The sequence below is a fragment of the Denticeps clupeoides genome, chromosome 17, assembly GCF_900700375.1.
Source record: "Denticeps clupeoides chromosome 17, fDenClu1.1, whole genome shotgun sequence".
Lineage (NCBI taxonomy): Eukaryota > Metazoa > Chordata > Actinopteri > Clupeiformes > Denticipitidae > Denticeps > Denticeps clupeoides.
Window position 1 is genome coordinate 13,818,076 of NC_041723.1, and position 19,993 is coordinate 13,838,068.

A 19,993-nucleotide genomic window follows, 5' to 3' on the forward strand; every position below is an offset into this window, starting at 1 on the left:
TGAACTCAGGAGGTTGTCGTGGGTCTTCTACAGCGTGACATTAACAGTCATCATTAGCATCCTGGAAAGGAGAGTCATGTCCAAAGTGGCGTTAAGCACTCATGATGTAAGCAACAGAAATAGGTGCTTACTGGAGAATTTTACGTCTCCTAGCAACAAGCAGACGGCGCTGCTGTGCTATAAATAACAATTTGAGTGCGTTGGGCTGCACTGTGCCGTACGTCTGGGGCGTGTTCGGACATAAACCAGGCAACACATTCTTTGGGGTGTTCCTGGACATTAATTTGATTCACCCGGTGGCCCAAATGCTCCTCTGTGCAGATTTTCTGCACCAGCCAAATTTTACGAGATGAACCAGACCTCAGATATAAAAACCAATAAACCAGCAAAAAAGACCAGTTTGCTATAAAACAGATTGCTCCGAATGATATATTTCTCTCCTCACTTATAAAGACAAGCTCATATTCATGGTGTCATGCGGTAGCAGACGTCACCGGACGGTTCCCCTTTCTGCCAGGAGGTGGCGCAGTGACACACGTTTTTCCCGGCTTCTGCTCCCCAGCTGTGATGAAGCAGTGCATCACGCCGAGCAATGGACGTCTTCTCCACTCAGAAGCCATTAAGAGATGGCCCAGGAGATAAGCCGGCCCGATCCGTCTCTGCCACAGTCGGCCCGGCCCACTGTTTCATCTCCCAGTCCACCGGGTTACGTGTGATGAAACTGCTTATTCAGCCGAGCCGAGACTAGTAGTGCAGACTGCTCAGCAGCTTCTCTTTTTACTGTAGAAATAATGATCATGTGGAGTTCTAAATAAAGGCTTGTTTCTCCACATCATTATCAGGCTCTTGCTTCGCACCCAGATGAAGGTGATTCAGATGTTCTCCTCTGCACGATGCATCCATCTGCTTGCTCTTGTCTGTTTCTGCATTATTGTTGGGTGTGGAGTGAAGGCATTAAATACGCACTGCAAAAAAATATTTATATACATATATATATATATAGTCCTCTGAATACAAAAGCCTCACTTAAAATGGCCGACTCGCCCACAAACCTTCTTCCTTCTCACACCAGCACCTTATCTAAGAACAGGCCAGCTCATGGAACATTCATCAGCTGCCGAGGCGCGCGTCTGTCCCCAAAGATTTATTATGTTGCTCCGGCCGCACTTCTGCCAGAGAGGCAGCGAGCTGTGAGGGCCGTTCACGCTCCCAGGGCTGAGGCAGAAGCTCAGAGGCATGGCTGCCGCGGACGGGCCTGCTTTTCCACTTCACCCTGGTGGAGAACGACGAGTATTTCCTGCAATTAGCACTTTTTTCGTGAGCAGGGTCACATTAGTGAGATGGGAAATGGGAGAGTTTATCTTCAAGCAGCAGAACCTCCAGAGGAGGATAATAATTATTATAAATAACAAAAGATGAATAGTTAAATGAATACATGAACGGTTTGCTGGAGTCGCTCTAGGTCTAGGCTGGTGTGTCTTGACTCCACAAACTTTGACCTTGAGGCGGAATCAGTTCCTTGACCAGATGTTTATGAATGATGTAGATGATAGTAGGTCATAACCTCACACAAGGCTGATCACCCATGTGGGTAAGGCTAGAAAAGGCAGAATATGGTGAAGGTAGGGTCAACGTTCCTCTTTTCCTGTATTTATTTATTTCCGTTCCTCTAAGAGGTTCCTTTTATTGCTAAAAAGGGTATGACCTCCCCCATTGTGCTGCAGGTCAGGTTAACCCAGCGCTCATTCAAAGACAGAGTTTTTATTTGGCTGTAAATGTTTTGTGCATGAATGTAATGATAACAAGGTTCAGGTTAGTTTGGTGCTAAAGAATGTTACACAGTTATTTTCATATGAACGCAATGTCAAAGTCACATAACCCACACATATCTTACATAGAACTATGTACATATATGATGTCATTTATTAAGGCTGTTTATTGATAAAAAAAGAAAGAATTACAATTCATTTCTAAGACTAATGTTTGCTATGATGCATATTTAAATCTATGTGTGGGAAAGAGGAGATGGTCTTTAGAAAATAAATAAATAAATAATAAAAAGGCAGATTCAGAGCCTTGTCACATGGTACTGTGTGTATTTAAATATGTGCCTGGTTTCCACACTTCCATACCATGCTCTCATCTGTCATTCCTGAACCTGTGAGTCATCCTCATGTCCACATTTATTTTTCACTTGACAAAAAAAATGTTTTTTTTCTTCTCTCTCTCTCAGCATGCGAGTATCTCTGGATGCATCAGATTCTTGACATGTACATGCAGTACAAAAGCCAAAAATCTACTGGCATCAACTGGAACGTGTCCTGGATCAGTATCAGGACTATTGGCAGGCCAAGAGCAGCTACAGCCTTTACAAGTGACACGGCGTGAGAGTTGCATCATCACTGGTGAGGAGGACATGATAACCGCTGCTGCAAGTACAACTTATTTCTTTTTAAATGTAAAAAGAAAGCTAAATGTATCCTGTCACTCATCCTCTCCCATCACGTCCCTGTGCTAGAGGTGCAACACAGATCCTTTCATATATTTTAGGGGCCTCATCTCATATCTGACAAAAACAAAGAAACATTAAAAACATAATACATTTGCAGCTATACGTACATGAGATGCAAAGAGGTTTTAGATTATTTCTACTCCATCATACATAGCAATGTATAGTATTTACACAATATCATAGGTTGCAAACTTCACTTTATACACCATGGCGAAGGTAAAAAAAAACACACCATGCCTAAACCTACCCTAATGCCATTTAAAATCTTTAGTATTGTATTTTTAGGTAACTCGGTAACATTATGGAGAATTCCTCCTCCCTGAAACAGATTATTCTAAGAGTTCGAAGCCACCCACTCATTGTATGCAAAACAAAACAGAGATCATTTGCACTCAGCTCACACACACACACACACAATGTTTATGTAATGTACTATATAAAACATCTGAAAAACATTTCAAACAAAAGATTACACCATTAGATATGAATTAAACTGTTATTTCCCGAGGGAAAGCTGATTTTATTGAGGTACTGAGTAAAAGGTATTACCTAACGGACCACCGAGTCTGCACCCCTCAGTATTCTGCTGCATCAGGAAGTTGCCCCCGTTTCTTTAGCAGAATGGGTGGTAATTCAGCCAGAAGGCGTGGCTGCTGGATTAACTGAGGAAAATGTTGTAACAACGTATATTTCATAAAGGCAGGGCTGTGAAGGAACGCTCCATCAGGTGGTCAAGCGACAACAGACATGGATGGTTAGAAGAAGTAACAATTAAATCCAGAAAGCGCCAAATTGTAGTCATGAAAACTGTGGCTTTTAATGTAAACACTACATTCGATTGGTTTTCCAGCACGAACATCCCACATGAAAGAACAACCATTCACTAAAGTAGAAGGAGAAAAAAGCAGCACAGAAAGCATTCACTGGGCGAGGGGGTCGTGGGGGTGGGATTGGGATAAAGGAGAAAAAAAAAGAGAAAGAGGGAGAGAGAGAGAGAGAGAGAGAGAGAGAGAGGGGCTAATGGAAAATCAAAGCCAACCTGGTATATGTAATTATACACAGTATTTTTTTTTCTCCTTTTAATTCAAACTGAGAAGACAGAGAGGGAGGAGAGATACATCTTTCCAAATCTACGTGTGAAGTGAGAGCTGTGCTTTTCTATGCAGACCTGGAAGGTGATTTGAGTACAGTTCCCCCCGGAAATAAATAATAATAATAATAATTAAAAAAAAAAACAAGAGAAAGCGCATGGAATCTGTACAGCTGCGCATGAACCCACCCACACCAGCACCGGGGCGGGACGCTCTCCAAAGTGATTCGTCCAAAATAATGATATCAAACCAAAATATATTTGATACATAGTAATGCAGGCTAAGTAAAGACACTGCAATGCAGGGAGAACAGGCAAAAAGAATCAGTACAGTTCATCAACATCAACATGGGTTAAGTCAGTAAGAACGGTTCAAGAGTGGAACACACGAACCCTTGCAAAACCTCTTTTTTAAAAAAAGGGGCGGGGAGAGAAAAAATGTTCAGTCGCTACAAAGCACAAGAAATATATTTTTTAATAATATTACAGAATTGTAACTGTTATATTCATTTCGTTGTCAAGATCATGGTTATTGTCGTTATAATCATCCATGTTTTTTTCCGTATTTTTCTTTGTATAAGTCTACGTGTAAAGATTCTATAACCGGAGGATCTACAGCGTTCTACGAAGACAAGCAGTCTGTGACCTCAGTCCGTCACCCCTGCCTCACATCTGGACATGGATCAGGGCAACTGTCTATTCCCGTACGGTCCCGCCCCTCCCTCCCCAACCCCACCCATTAGATGTTTCTCTCTTTTTGCTGTTCTTTTTTTCCAGGATTTTTTAAAGTTTTTTTCCTTTTTTTCTGGGTTTTATGTTTTTTTTTCCCCCAATATTATCTATGTGAAGCATTTAACTGTTTCTTTATACAAAGACTGAAGGGTCATGCTATCTGTGACAGGACCAGTGAGAAGGGACTCCGTTACCCAGCCTGTAGACAAACAAAACAGCAAGTTGACCAGGGATGAAGGGAAGTAGGAAGAGTAGTGGCAGGAGGATTAATGAGGTGGGTTAGGTAGGGACTGGGTAAGAAGACAGGTGAGGTGCGGGACAGGCGATAAATAAATAAATTAATAAATGACAATAAAAAAAGTTCCTTTACATAACAATGTTAATAGGTACTCGTTATGGAAAACTAGTGTTGCTAGAACTATTCCCACACCCGTCATTCTCAGGAGGTTGGCACTGATATGACACTTTTCATCAATTATTCTCATAATTGGCCAGGGGTCAGAAGCTGCTGGCCCGCCTTTTCCGAAATGCACACAGGCAATGGAGATGGCCTATCAGAGTGCAGAAGGGGAGAGTGAGAACATGACAAAAAAATTCAAAGGAAACCAAAAAGCTTACAGGGTGCAATCCTGGGTGTCTCCATTCTCTGAAGTATCAACTAGCTGAACAGAACTAAAAGGATCACCATGAAAACCCAGTCTGAAAAGCCCATAGAACTGGAACCTGCTACAAATCAGTCTCTTTTAACAAACCTTAATCATAGTGCTCACAACTACCATAACTGTCAAAGCCATGTATACAGCTATCATTGTTTTAATCATCGGTACATCATTATTAAAGTACAGTTGTATACTCAGGCAAACGTGTACAGGTCAGCCCCCTGACTGATATTCATATAATAAATATACAGAAAACAGAACATAAAAGGAACAGAAAACATTAAAAAATTATGAAAAAAGACATTTCTGTAAAACAATAAGGGTTGCTTAGTTTAAACAAAAAGACACAGTGAGAAAGGGTTTAAAGAACATCCAACATTCAAAAAATGAAAAGGAAAATAAAAATAAAATAAAATAAAATAAAATGGTCCCAACTTTGTTCTACAACTGTGAAGGCTGGGTTTCTATAAGAAATCAGTTCTGTTGGCAGCTCTTTGAAGACAAACTAAAAACATTTTATATATATATTTATATATATATGTATGCCTATTTTTAAAATTATCATTATTATTTACCAACTTGCATTTTCAATAATAATCATTACCAAAGGAGTGGTGACAGTGAGGCATTGGCCTCAGTACAAGCCACAGCCTCGCAGGTTATTGGCGATGATGATGTCGGTCACAGCGTCAAACACAACCTGGATGTTCCCTGTATCTGTGGCACAGGTCATGTGACAGTAGATCTCTTTATTGGGTGAGCGGTTCTTGCTCTCGAATTGTGCTTGGATGTAAGCGGCTGCATCCTCGTAGGTGTTTGGGCCTGCAGAGGGAAAGGAGAGGGAGGCAGGGAAAAGGGGGCAGAGAGAAAGCAGAGAGCTCAGGTTACATGAGAAGTGTGGAGGAACGTGGTAACCGAGGGCCTGTGACAGCCTGTGTTTATCTTATCATGTGATCCGTGCTGCTATAGCTACAATACCCAGAAAGCCACTGGCTCTGAGCCATCAGCTACACAGACCTTCGCACGTACAGTCTGTTATTACAACATTATCATACACCACTACCCAGAGACCCCGCTGCCTCAGCCCTCTTTCAAACGTTCTACCACACACAGACAGCCCGACCTACATTTCTGCTTCCACAGTCCAGGTTGGACATGAAATGCAATGCAACTACAGTTTATTTTCAGAAAACGAACGTTTAGAAATACTAGACTTTCCCATGAACAAGATGTCCCTGTAACTACTGAATCGTCAGCAAAATGTCATGATGTAATCCATTTGTTTTCAGAATGCAGTGACTTAATAGAAAATAAATGCATACAAAACACATACAAAAAAACTACATATTCTAGAAGTATTGTTAATAGATCATTTTTAAATATACTGTAACAGAATACACCATTTTTACACACGATGTTTCCACACATTTCAATTTCTTTCCAAAATTTATACTGCAATAAACAAAGAAGAAATATTGTGTTATCAGGGTCTGGGTGCTGTGTGTCATGTTGGGTGGTGTGTGCACTGGCAGGACTTCAGAAACCCCACACCACATTTCCCTTCCCCATCACTGCTCAAGCGTGGGTGACCAGGCCATGGGTGACAATCTCGCCTCTACAAGAGAGCCGGACGGCCTTTCTCTGTTTGTACAACATGCACTACAGTGTCAGCTTGGCAAAGAATATGTGACACAAATCTTTTTTTCCCCCCCATGAGGTAACTGGGTCAGGCAACTGCGTCAGGTTACCTCGCAGGTGCTGCACATGCCACACAACAACATGCCACTCTTCAAATCAGGTTTTGTTTTCAGTATTTAAATTGACTGGTCCGGATCAACCGCATAAAGGTGTATAAACGTGTAAAATTGTGACAGCTGCTGCTGTCGTCTGTCATCTATCAACAGCTGAACGGTCAGGATCATGATAGACCGTGGTCCACCCGCCAAAATCTGTCCACAGCCTTTATCACGTTCAACGTGTCTACGAGGGAGCCGACTGTATGCGTCAGTGCAGGTGTAAGGAGACTCTTACCTGTGTACTCGGGGAAACAGATACTCAATGGAGATTTCTTAATCTTTTCAGCAAACAGGTCTTTCTTGTTGAGGAAGAGAATGATGGAAGTGTCAATGAAGAATTTGTTGTTACAGATGGAATCGAACAGCATAAGAGACTCGTGCATGCGATTCTGCAGAGGGGAGAAACAGAGAGGTGGGGAGGAGAGGGAGACAAAACGAGAAGAAACAAAAGCAAGGAAGAGGAGGGGAAATGAGAGAGAGAGAGAGAGAGAGAAAATGAGGAAAGATTAGCATTAGGAAAAATAAAACACACACACACACACACACACACACACACACTGCACAGGTGGTTGAGCTCAGGCATCCGTCTCGTTGCGCTCTGCAGTGGAGAAAGCGTTAGTCGGTACATGCATCACCTCCACAAGACAGCGGAGGACCGGGGGCTGCTGGATGCAGATGGCTGAGTGTGGAAGATGGGACTCGTTGTCATGTGATCAGGTTAAACCAATTGGAATGAACTGGGCTGAACGACACAGAATCAATCAGGTTAGGTCTTGTAATTCTCTTTGGATGAGTGATGCGACACAACAAGTGAGAGTCCGTGCCGTCTCTGCAGTTTACAGCAAGGCCTGCATAAAACAGAGAGAGGAAGAGGAGGAAAACAAAGAGCTGAATTGTGTCTGTGTGTATTGAGTAAAGACAGAAATATACTTGCTGCATTCTGTATCCTGCGTTCTTTACTCAAAAATGGACAGAACGTATAAGGAGATGCAATACTTGCATAATTTTATAGGGGCAGTGTTGTGAGATCTGCACTCAACAGTCAAGATGTCCACGTTTGAGGACCTGTTGTGCCAATATTTGTTTTACAGCTTGGACACTGACCCCTGGTGGTTAGGAGTACATACTACAGATTACAAAGCATGGTACGGATAAAACTATATCCGCACGAACATTAACAATGCAACTGTGCACAGATACACTTACGCAGCTCACAGCAAGTATATTGCTGCCTGAAAATGCAGGCCAACGAAGCTACGGAACGAGAGATGGAGGGTGTGCTGTGTTCTGCTCAAAAACACATTCTACATCTACACACGACCGAACACCTTTATCTCTTTTATCATGGGCAGCTGTTCAATATAGATGACATTTATCCACCATCAAGCACACCCATACACACACTCACCGCACACACGTTCAGAATGCAAAAAATTGAGACACAATAAAAATTTGCACAAAGTGTCAGAGGATCCTTTAATGCATCATCTTCTGTAAATACACATCCAATGTTCAATAAATTATGACAGTAGTGACAATTGAAGGAAAAATAGTAATTACAGAGGAAAAAAAAGAGACTTGAGTCGCTGAGCACTTCCAATGACAAGATGCACTAAAAAAAGGGCGTGGCACTGCATTTGCAGTTGGCACTAGAAACCTGGCACACACTTCTCTGAGCAAATTCAGGCACACGATAAAAAAACTGTGGTGATGTTCTTGTCTAAAACGCCTAGTTAAATGCCAGCATGAAAGGAGGAGAAGTGTCACTGTTTTTAAGCGTGGCTTATCCTTTATTTAAAAAGGCCCCTGCCGGGAGGCGCCTTCATTATTCATGGTGGCTGTGCCAGCCTGGTGGCACCGAGTGACGAAGGGCTGCAGGCCTCCATGGTCAGGGGAACCTGGACTACTTCTGTTTGGTGGGTTCTTCCACCTCATTACAACTACAGAGTTTCTGTGTAGTCAGACACAGTTCTGTACCATGCCGTAATGTGCAAATGTTTAGGCACCTACAGTGAAATATTTATCTGGGCTGTTTTGGCAATTTTACAAAAGGACCTTTGGGCGAAACTAACATCCATAGACTTTGGCTTACAGGAAGTCCAAATCTCTGTTTTTCTATATAGATATTGTAAATTGTAGCAATGTTTACTTGATTTCTAGTTTTATATAGTCCATCTACAGATATTTCAAAACATTTATTCACAATAAGCATATTTGCACAGTTGAATGCGAACATGTATCTGTTTTAAAAAGTGAATTATGTACATATTGCACGAGAAGTGACACATTGCGCATGAGGCAGGTGAGTACAAGGCGTGTTGCGTAAGGACAGACAGATGAAGAGCACCGAAGAGCATCATTATCTGACACACTGCAATGCACAGACTCAATTAGCCACAAGCAATGGACCAGCGCTCACATGCGCAGGCAGGAGGGAATCTGACGTAGATAAGCTATGCCACCCTTGGCATGTCTGTCATCTGAAACGTGAGCGATAATGATGCTCCAGTTACAAGTCGGAAAAGCTCAGTGTGCAGAGGGGTGCTGCCACACGAAATAAAGCTCGAAGACACACCCAGTAAGCGGTGGAACTGCTATCGCTTGGATACAGCGACACAGAAATTCCGGTAGAAAGTTACCACGCACGTCTTCACCATCTTTCCAAACACCTAACAGTTCGGAAAGATAAAGGCACTGAGCGAGAGGGAGGTACCTGAAAAGAGGAATCAAGCATCCCTCGCCACTCTCCTCATCAGGCTAATGTTAACTAACAGGCCTGCCCAGTCAGCTAATCCGCCGGCCATTACCCTCTTACCAGAAGAGCTGCGCCTCTTCGGTGTGCTCGGGCACGATTTGGCGAGCAGGCGGGAACGCTTTGTGGCATTTCCTGCCTCCCAGAAGGTTTATGTAATGAGGGAAGGAACAGCTGTTTCCTGGATAATTAATCCACAGACACCTCATCACTCACGGCCTCGCGCACAGAGGCACGGGATCCTTACAGCCAATCTACAAAGAAACATTTTCTCTGGGTTTTATAGGGACTCCATTAAGACACAATAAGCCGTGCTGTGACCTGTGCACTCGAGGTGCTAATGTGACTTGGCACAAATATGAGCTCATAGGGCACTTAACTATTATCTCACCAAGTGCTCGGACTTAGGCCAATTCCACAAGAAAGTGCTGGTTATGCATCTAGTTTCTCCTCTCACAGCCACAGCCAGCCATGTAAACCAGCCTTTACATCATTTTATTTATGAAAAACAGCAAAGAGGTTCAGTACTGAGGTTCAAACAGTTCATTGTTACCTCCCTCTCAGAATTCATATGGCACAATAAAGTGGCACTGTAAGACCTGAAGAAAAAAACAGAATTTTTGTTTGTAGCAGCCAAAAGGCAAGATACGAGTTGAACAGGCCAAAGCAATCGCATCTTGACTGACACTTGGAGTGAAGTGTAGCAAGTGATCCAGATGGAGAGCAGCACCACTCATGAGACTCAACTTGCCACCAAGAAATGTGCACTGCCAAAATAATCCACACTTTCAGATCAATATTTACACCACCGCTACTCGCTGCTGTGGAAATACAAAAGCAGTCCCTACAAATAGCAGATGTCTCACTGAAAGGAACTCTGGAAGCCACCAACAAACAGAATGAGTTGGATGTTCATGAACTGAACCGAGAAGGAAATCAAACAGGCAGCAGTTGGCAACAGCAGGAGACGTAAAAAAACGATAAAAGCGTGCGATACAAGTTCAACGACTAATTCCACTAGTTTCATCAAGGATTTTAAGTTTTACGTTTTTCCAATCTACTAGCCAAATAAAAAAAAAGTCATTCTTCTCAACATATTAGTGTTTTTTTCAACTCTGGAATGAAGCTGTTCTCTACATTTGACAGCCAGCCCTCCATGAGTCGCAGTGAAGATTTTTAGTAGCTTGTGCCAATTTTACGCTCATTTAAATTGCAGCGTTGCAGTGCTTAGGGGCATTAGACCACAGCAAAGCTTTTAATGACATTTAAATGTCACCCAGAGAGTTTCACCAAAATATGAGACTCCAGACTGGGCAAATGTAGCTGATACGGTCTGCAAAAGTGTTATTCGTTGTATATAAAGTGAGTTTAAAAGGAATTCTCCAGTGGACATTTAGCAGACATTTACTTACAGTCAAATATTCAAGGTTAAGAAAATGTGAGACAGAAATCTCTGAATAGAAATTTCTGGAGATTTGAATTGTGGTTTTGATTCATAACTCATTCAAATGAAATAATCCTTGAAAAATAGATTGAAAAGGTAAATAAATGACAGAAGCAATTTTATTGCATTTGTCACTGGAATACTCCTTTAAGACATCCATTAAAATAGCTACAGTTCTTTTTAAGTGTATTTAAACTCTTTCAGGAGCTATGTAGTTACCAGATGCACCCCTGTGATATATCTCATGTATTAAAACAATAAGAGAGGGGGACAAGGCTGTCCTCTCATCTCCATAATTCAAATGTAATCAGGACAGAGACTCATAGAGGGACTTTGGCTATGAGGGTGATTTAAAGTGAGCCTACGGGGAGAACCGAGGTCTTTGGCTTTATCGCATGACTACGTATGCTCCAGAGCTTTGGCTTAGGTCCCTCCAATCCCAATGGCTTAAGGCAGCAGAGAATTGTGGGGTTTGTAAGCGTGTGTGTATAAGTGAAAAAGCGGTTTGTAGATTCTGCAGTGGCATAAGAGGGTTACTTGATAGGTAAAGCAGTAAACACAGCAGGGGCAAAGGTGATGAATGAGAATGGTTTCTATCCCAGGTCAGTGGGGGTCAGGAGAGACCGCAGCTCCGCAGGTTGTTGGCGATGATGACATCGGTAACGGCGCTAAAGACAAACTCGATGTTGTTGGTGTCTGTGGCACAGGTAATGTGGGCGTACACCTCCTTATGGCCAGACTTGTTCTTGGTCTTATATTGAGACTGGATGTAGTTCACCGCTTCCATGAAAGTATTGGGGCCTGTATGGGGGGTGGCAGAGCAGGTGAAAAACGAAGAAAAAAAAGATGACAAGATGAAAGGATAAGATCCAGAAAGATGGGAAACCAAAGAATGAAAAAAGGTGGGGACAAAGTCAGTAAAAAATTATGGATGTAAAATGAGAAAAAAAAAAAATTAAATGATTCATGATGGTTATGCTGTTCAATGTGCTATTGTGTAGTTTTATCTCCCTCATATCAAACCTAACATAACATTCAGCATCAGGAATACTAAAACACTTGTTTGGTGCTTTAGCAAACCAGACAACCCCTTCTGGATCGTCTAGCAGGTTTACAGGAAAACGTGTGTCCACTTTCGCCATTCCCCTCACTGCTCTCTGCTGGGATCGTGATTTACCTGTGTACTCTGGGAAGCAGATTGTTAGAGGAGATTTCTTTATTTTTTCCTCAAATATGTCCTTCTTGTTGAGGAAAAGAATGATGGAGGTCTCTGTGAACCATTTGTTGTTACAGATGCTGTCGAACAGCTTCACGGACTCATGCAAACGGTTCTGTGGGGTGAAAGAACAAGCCATCAGCCAACTGATTAAGACGTAAAACCATATAAGATACCTTCAAACAGTGGCTCATCAGTAAATGTACCCAAGATATGGGGCCATGCAAGCACACACACCCACACACTACTCTGCACACAGTATAACTAGACTCCTACATGCTCATACTCCACCTCATACAGCAATACACACACACAGGTTACAATGAAGGATCAGAGCTAGGAGGAAAACTGAGGAGCAGGAAATGCTCGACATGTGAAAAGAAGTCAGGAAAAATCCCATTCACTTCTGACCAACAACCCCAGTTGTGAAGTCATGAGGATATTTTCACAGCACGAAGGGGTGTTCACTAATGTCATATTCACCCGTTTGTCAATCAGAATGCTTGAAATAAAGCACTGATCTATTTGCATGCTTGGTTTAGTCGCGGATGTGATGTCCGCTGACATACCATGAATAAGAGCACAGACAATGCTGTTTCTAAAACAGATAAACAGATAATTAGCACATAGTTCTTTCTTATTTCTGTTTGTTCATTTCTACACATGGGTGCTGTGCTGTGCTGTGTCACATGTGACAACTAGGCACGTTCACTTTTACTTTCCCTACAAACTATGGCTTATAGAGTGCCTGTAAACCAGTCCCCCATGCTCATCATGTTGACCTCTGTGTGTGATTGCAGTGAGAATTAAATAAATGCAGCAATTCTGGCCATTAGTCAAAAGGTCAGAGTTCATGCATAAGGTTAATGGAAGCCAATGCAAGCCCATGTGCTGCTGCAGTATCAGGAGTGTGCAGGGGCAGGTGGGATGGATGTGTGAAGGCCCTTGGGTCTGTGGGGTGGATAATTGTTAAGTCATCATGTTTCCCAACAGTGAAATCAGAGTTGGAAGCAGTCACTCTCTCTCTGGTGTGTGTGGCAATGGAGGTCATGTTGCAGAGTGGACATGGACAGAACGGGACGGATTTCTGACAAAACTACAGTATGTGGGATTAATGTGATACTGTATTCATCTAGTGGAAACTCACACAGGTTACTGTGATCTGCTAAATGGTTATTGACTGATTTCCTGACTGCACGCAGGCTTTAGAAATCACAAATAAAAGCCAAAAAGAAAAAATTAATTAAATGCTTCATACAACATAATAACACAATTGGAAGCAAAGAAAAATCCAATTAACTTTTTAATTAACTGTATTGTTCTCCATTTTTATATTTAATAACAATATTATATTTATACTAATGGGTATAGTTGTAAGTAGAGTACTTATATTTCTGTATATTTAATTAAGCAGCATTTGATTCTGCATTAACAGCAAAACGGGGCAAGGAACATGGGATAACAGGAACACAAAATGCTGCTTCTTTCTGCTTTTTATGGAAACCTGACAAATAGAAACATCCTGTACGTGGCCACATAGCCGTAACGACGAGCAGACGTACACATGCAATACACAACAGAACGGAGTGCTGCTTTCATCTCTGTTAAGTGTCAGTGTGAACGGTTTTATTCTTGGTGTGTCCATACCTGGGTAAATGATTGGTGAGTGGGCCGTCTGCAGAACCAGGCGGGGTTTTAGCGAGTGGTTAGAGAGGAGAGTCGGTGGCGAGAGATGACAGGAGAAGAGCGAAGACGTTTGAGCCGCTGGCGGCTGCAGGAGTAGTGCAGAGGAGCTGGGCATGCACGAGAGCCCAACTCAGGTTTTCCAAGAGCGCACACACTCTCACACTCCTGTCGCAAACACACTCACACAAACGTTCACCTGCTTCAAGCACTACCATCAGTCACACACACGTACAAAATTAACACATGTGTAACTCCACCACAATCCCTCACACACACACACACACACACACACAGAGTAAAACACTTGCAAACAGCTAGAGAGTATCTAATTAAGACTCAGCCATGTAGCCAATTAATTTAATTCACTATCACCAAAATTTGTTCAGTTTGTCATTCGATTGTTGAAATTATGATAGACAGACACACAGATAGATAGAATGCAAGAGGTGCTTAAATGAGAACTTGGCTTTGGTGAGGTCAGGTACCATATTATTTTCAGAATTCATTGCAGCACATACTCTACCAGTCAAAAGATTGGACACCCTTACTCTGTGGTGGTTATGGACACTAAATATGATATGAAAAATATCATATTTAATATTTGTTATATCAGGAGAAAGTGAAGTATGTTTGATAAATCTGTGCTTTCAGTCTTCTCTTTTTACCTTCATGGCTGCTTTGTCCCCTATTGTCATCAGCAAAAGTAGCTTGATGAGATGCTCATTAACAGGAAAGAATGGACTGTTGGAAACCATCCCCGTTGTCCAAATTAAGGTGGTGCAGAGAGAAGACAAGAGTGTGAAATGCTGCCATTATTGTATATTTTAAGCCTTAGAGGCTTCTGTGGCCTCTGTGGCCTGTGAATGCTTCAGTCCTTTCACACAGGCCTAAGACTTCCCGAAGGACGACCAGGACCCAACAAGTCCCACTAATTGGGAAGTATTGAGAAATTTGGCATGTCCTTGGCTATTGCAGCTGTGTAAGCAAATGCACAATTGTCAGTACGAGGTAGCTTTTTCCCAATTAAAAAGATAACAGTGAGATAGCTCTTTTAAAGAGCATTCACATGAAATCACAGGAATAAATCAAAGATGTCAATCAGATTTGCAAGAACACACACAAATATTTCATATTTTGGGACAGATTTCACATTTGTCCACATGAGCAGGAAGGGCCTAGGTGGTAACCTCCATCGGTCACACTTTAAATATATCAGCCTAACGAGGGTTGAACTGATGATCCGGGACAAGTCAATTGATCTAAATATTATATGTTTGGGGAAATTCCCCCTGAAGGATGTATCTATAATAATTCTATAAAATTCACTTTCACTAATTAATGTTGTTTTTTAGGTCCGTGCTGGTACGAGCGATGTGCGCCGCGTCCGTGCAACAACGACTGCTGTACTCCCTATAAAAGACCCATTTCTTTGACTCTGGTTTTTCTTTGACTTAGTTTTCTTCAACAAGTTTCAGCTCTTTGTTTTTCCATGAGACCATCACAGAAAAATCGCCCTGCTTGGAGTGTTCACGTTTTAGCCTTCTTTGTAATGTTTTTTTGTTTATTACATAACCTCACATGGATTATTTCATAGTCCCGTGTCTTCAGTTTTGTTTCATAATGTAAAAAATGCGAGACCCATAAATGAGTAGGTGCATCCAAACATTTGACTGCTAGTGTACATTAGACCTGAATGTCCTTCAGTGAGGTGTTTCTTTTAGTAACAGAAATGGTGGAGCCTACCAGCTCTGTAAAGCAGGCTGCATATTTACAGGGTGTGTGTCTGTGTGTGTGTGTGAGTGTGTGTGAATGTTTTATCAAGCACCCGCCACCCTGCACTAATCCCTCATGCCAGTGGTAACAGATGAGTCTTCACAGTGCAAAGTGGCAGCGACTCACCAACTGGAAACCAGTCAGCCGAACCCAAGAGCCGATGTGAAAACAGTGGTTGAGTGGGTGTTACTCAGGAAAAACTAAACTGTTTGTCTTGTTTTTTTTCCACAAGTTAACAATATCAGGATACAAAAAAATGGATGCAGGCAAATGTGAGACACTGTATTAAACTGGGTAAAATGATTGCTGCTGTTAGGTTCACACAACACCCTTCAGTTTTTCCTGTTAGCACTTTGTCCAGGAAGTAGGAGCTGTTTCCAGAAAATGCTCTGGTAATGTGCTCTACCCGTAAAAAACACACTGTTATCTCACCATGGGCGCAGACAGGGGTATTAGCTGACGTTATCACCAAATTGGGATTGTTTTTAGGACAAGTCAAGATGTAGTAAAGTGCCTTTTATGGTGCCATTTAACATGTGTCTGTTGTCTGAGTGTGTGAGTGAAAAGGATGGACGCACACACGGTTGTAAATTCAGAGTGACTTCACAGCAAAACCAAGTACAACACAACACATGCACTGCACAGGGTTAAAAAGAAATGGCTTTTAGACAGAAGCAAACTCATTTAAAGGGTTCTGTTGGTTTCAGAAGTGCGGGAGGGCAGAACGGTGTTGCAAACGTCGTATCTCCGTGGCTCAGCTGGTGGCGTAATAAATGCTTTTTAAAAAGAGGTGTCAGAGGGTGGCACTCACCGTGGTCTCATCTTCGTGCAGCACCTGATCGTATCCACTGAGAGCCACGCAGAAGATAATGGCCGTCACATCCTCAAAGCAGTGGATCCACTTCTTCCTCTCTGACCTCTGACCTCCCACATCAAACAGCCTGAGGACACACAGAGTCCATAACTGTGCTAAAGATATTCAGAAGAGGCAAATAAAGGGCAGCCTAACAGGATTAATAAAGCTCATCGTAATGGCAGGATAGTTCCAAATTGGTCATGGAACTTAATTAGTAGCTAATTATCAATTAATAATCATGGAATATGATTCTTTGTTCAAGAGTAAGTAGCATTCAATAGTTATACATATTCCATAATTATACACTACTGTTTTGAGAGACAGGACTTAGAACTGTGACATTGTTTGCTGCTATTTTTTCTTATGACATATCCTTTAATCTTAATAAAACATACACTACAGAAGCAGCATAGCAGGCGCAGTTCAACACTATAGAGGACAGTGTGGAAAGTCCCGTTCACTAGTTCGCTATGTCTGCATGTTTGGTTTGGATGGTAGTTATATTTGTGACGTCCACTGACAGAAGGAAAATGGAGTCTTCCAAAATGTGAAAGTGCAATGAGCTCCTGCCAATCTAAACTTTGGGTGTCAAAAAAAGTTACACACCAACAAAAAGGGCCGGTTGGGTAGTTAGCTCCTTCTCTCCAAAAAATAGAAAAATATTAGCAAGCATTCCTTTTTTGTTTTTATAGATTTATTTCAGAAATTATTGGAAACATACTTGATTTATTAACGAACACTTAACATATGTCTTGACAATTGGGCCATGTGTTTTAACAATAAATGTTCTGACATATTGTTGGTCATCTTATAATTCATATACTTTTTTAACGAATTTAAATGCGTAGCCCTTGATCAAAGACGCGATTAATGTCAACTGTGCTCCAGCCATTTTAATGTGCTGTGACACTTGCAGACAGCAGCTCTCCAAATTGTGGCTATAAAAGCACCGCGCCCATCTTTACATATATTAACACATTATTTTGGGCACATCTTTTTTTGTCTCAAAGCTGGGTGCAAATGAGAGAGAGAGAGAGGGAGATTGAGAGAGACAGAATGTAGTGAGAGAGAGAGCTGAGATCACAACCTTGTACTTCAGTGGTAAAAAGACTATCCATAGCACTGTCACAACGCCAATAAATCTATTTCATTTTTCCTCTGACATGCTCCCCAACGCAGAGATGTACTGGTATCACTGCCGGTGGGGCTCACCTGAAGTGCAGGTTCTTGAAGGTGAAATGGGTTTCTACAATCCCAGTAGTCTTCACTCGGGTTCTGAGGATGTCCTGCTCTGTGGGTTGGTAGTCTGCAGCGCCAATCCGATCTAAACTGTCTAGGTAGCTGGAGGCAGAGATGGAGTTTGAACAGGGATTAGAGGCAATTTAACATTTGTATAGACCTCACAGTCTGAGATGCTGAGCTCAGCCAGACTACACTTTCTTAAGCTTTCTCATGAAAACATTCCTATTAGAAACAATACACTCACATTAAGGCAAATGATATGCATACAATGAAGAAAAACTCATTATTAGACCTTTAATGTTTTACAAATTCATGTCAGTTTTTACCGTCAATTACTTTAGTGAAGGAATTCTCACAGTAGAGGACATGGCTTATGCTGCAGAGAGCAAAACCATTACTACCATATTAAAGAAAAAATCCGCAGGGACATGAAAAACATTTTCTATTAAGACTGGGAGGGGGCTCAGATACACCTGCTGGTTAAAATATTTTAAAGCAGACAGCACTTCTGCTGATACACTAAATCGTGGCACAGCCAAATTTACTCCAAATATCAACTAAGGGGCCAAAGGATTTCACGCAAAATGTGATGTTTTTTATAGTAATAGTTCACACCAGTTCTCTCTGCTTTTACAGTTCAGTTTCTGCACTTCATGGGTGATGAAGTTTTGCTGATTTGAAAGAAACACCCTAAATAGCATATCCAAAAAGTAATATGCATCAAATGATATCATGTATGAAAGGGTTAGTTCCATATCCCGAGCTCATCCAAAAAAAAAAAAAAGAACATTTTAATTGACTCAAAGGGCAAGAAAAGGTCGTGGCTTTCTTAACGGCTCAATGTTGTTAACTGGCACTTCAAAAGCTAAGAGGTTTGTAATTAGTCACACTGGTGACAGTAGAAGGCAGAGACGCTATTAAGCACCTGATGCGGTGCAGCACTGACACAAACACGCGTCTCAAGTTGTTATGATGCTGCGCTACCACGGAGGCAGCGATCAGAGATCGTCACACCCACACAACCCCAACATTCACTTGAAATATATATATATATACTGTATATGTGTACACTATTAAAAAAACAAAGGGAATACAATGTAACACAATGTAACTCCAAGTCTGTGAGATCAAACTCTCCACTTAGGAAGCAACACTGATTGACAATCGATTTCACATGCTGTTGTGCAAATGGAATTGATAAGCGGTAGAAATGATAGGAATTAGCAAGACATCCCAATAAAGGCATGGTTCTGCAGGTGGTGACCACAGACCACTTTATGCTTTATGGCTGATGTTTTGGTCACTTTTGAATGCTGGCGGTGCTTCCACTCTAGTGGTAGCAGGAGACGGAGTCTACAACCCACACAAGTGGCTCAGGTAGTGCAGCTCATCCAGGATGGCACATCAATGTGAGCTGTGGCAAGAAGGTTTGCTGTGTCTTTCAGCGTAGTGTCCAGAGCATGGGGGCAGGAAACAGGCCGGTACATCCGGACACGTGGAGGAGGCCGTAGGAGCAACAACCCAGCAGCAGGACGCCTTTATGCAAGGAGGAACAGGAGGAGCACTGCCTGTCAGAAACAGATTCCATGAGGGTGGTATGAGGGCCTGACCTCCACAGGTGGGGGTTGTGCTTACAGCCCAAAACCATGCAGCACATTTGGCATTTGCCAGAGAACACCAACAAATTTGCCACTGGTGGCCTGTGGTCTTCACAGATGAAATCAGGTCCATGCTGAGCACAAATGTGAGTTTGGAAACGGCTTAAAGAATGTACTGCTACATCATCCTACATGACTGGTTTGTTTTTCCACTTTTATTCTGAGTGTGACTCCAAATCCAGATCCCCATGGATTGATAAATTATATATTTTATCCATCAATATTTTTTGTGTGACTTTGTTGTCAACACATTCAGTTATGTAAAGAACAAAGTATTTAATAAGAATATTTCATTCTTTCAGATCTAGGATGTCTTATTTTTGTGTTCCTTAATTTTTTGGAGCAATGTATATAGTGAGACCAGTAAAATACGCTTTTGTAAGCTAAAATACATTAAAAAAAAAAAACAAATGTGTTGATCAAGATCTGCGGGACACGACAATGTGCTAATCATGTGAGTCTGTAGATGCGTTAATTAAAACCACCCATCCATTTCCTATCTATTAATATGCATGCTAGGTAACAGCAAGATGCCTGCCATTAACCTGCTAAAATATGAAAGGTGTTAACAGACTGA

At 41.8% G+C, this 19,993-nt stretch overlaps 1 protein-coding gene across 3 annotated transcripts in view; it reads right to left on the bottom strand.

Annotated features, from left to right (window-relative positions):
• Positions 1-3,304: 3,304 nt before the first annotated feature.
• The window catches only part of gnao1a (guanine nucleotide binding protein (G protein), alpha activating activity polypeptide O, a), a 62,846-nt gene continuing 46,157 nt past the window's right edge, over positions 3,305-19,993 (bottom strand). Inside the window, exons 5-8 of one of the 3 annotated variants that reach the window (XM_028957308.1) lie at positions 17,729-17,857; positions 16,472-16,601; positions 7,025-7,178; positions 3,305-5,815 (exon numbers count right to left, since the gene is read on the bottom strand). In XM_028957308.1, coding sequence (XP_028813141.1) covers positions 5,628-5,815; positions 7,025-7,178; positions 16,472-16,601; positions 17,729-17,857 — 601 coding nt within the window. In that variant the 3' untranslated portion in view covers positions 3,305-5,627. Of the gene's footprint in view, positions 5,816-7,024; positions 7,179-8,240; positions 11,787-12,162; positions 12,317-16,471; positions 16,602-17,728; positions 17,858-19,993 lie in introns of those variants that run through there. The other 2 variants (XM_028957310.1, XM_028957309.1) reach the window with 2 other exon arrangements.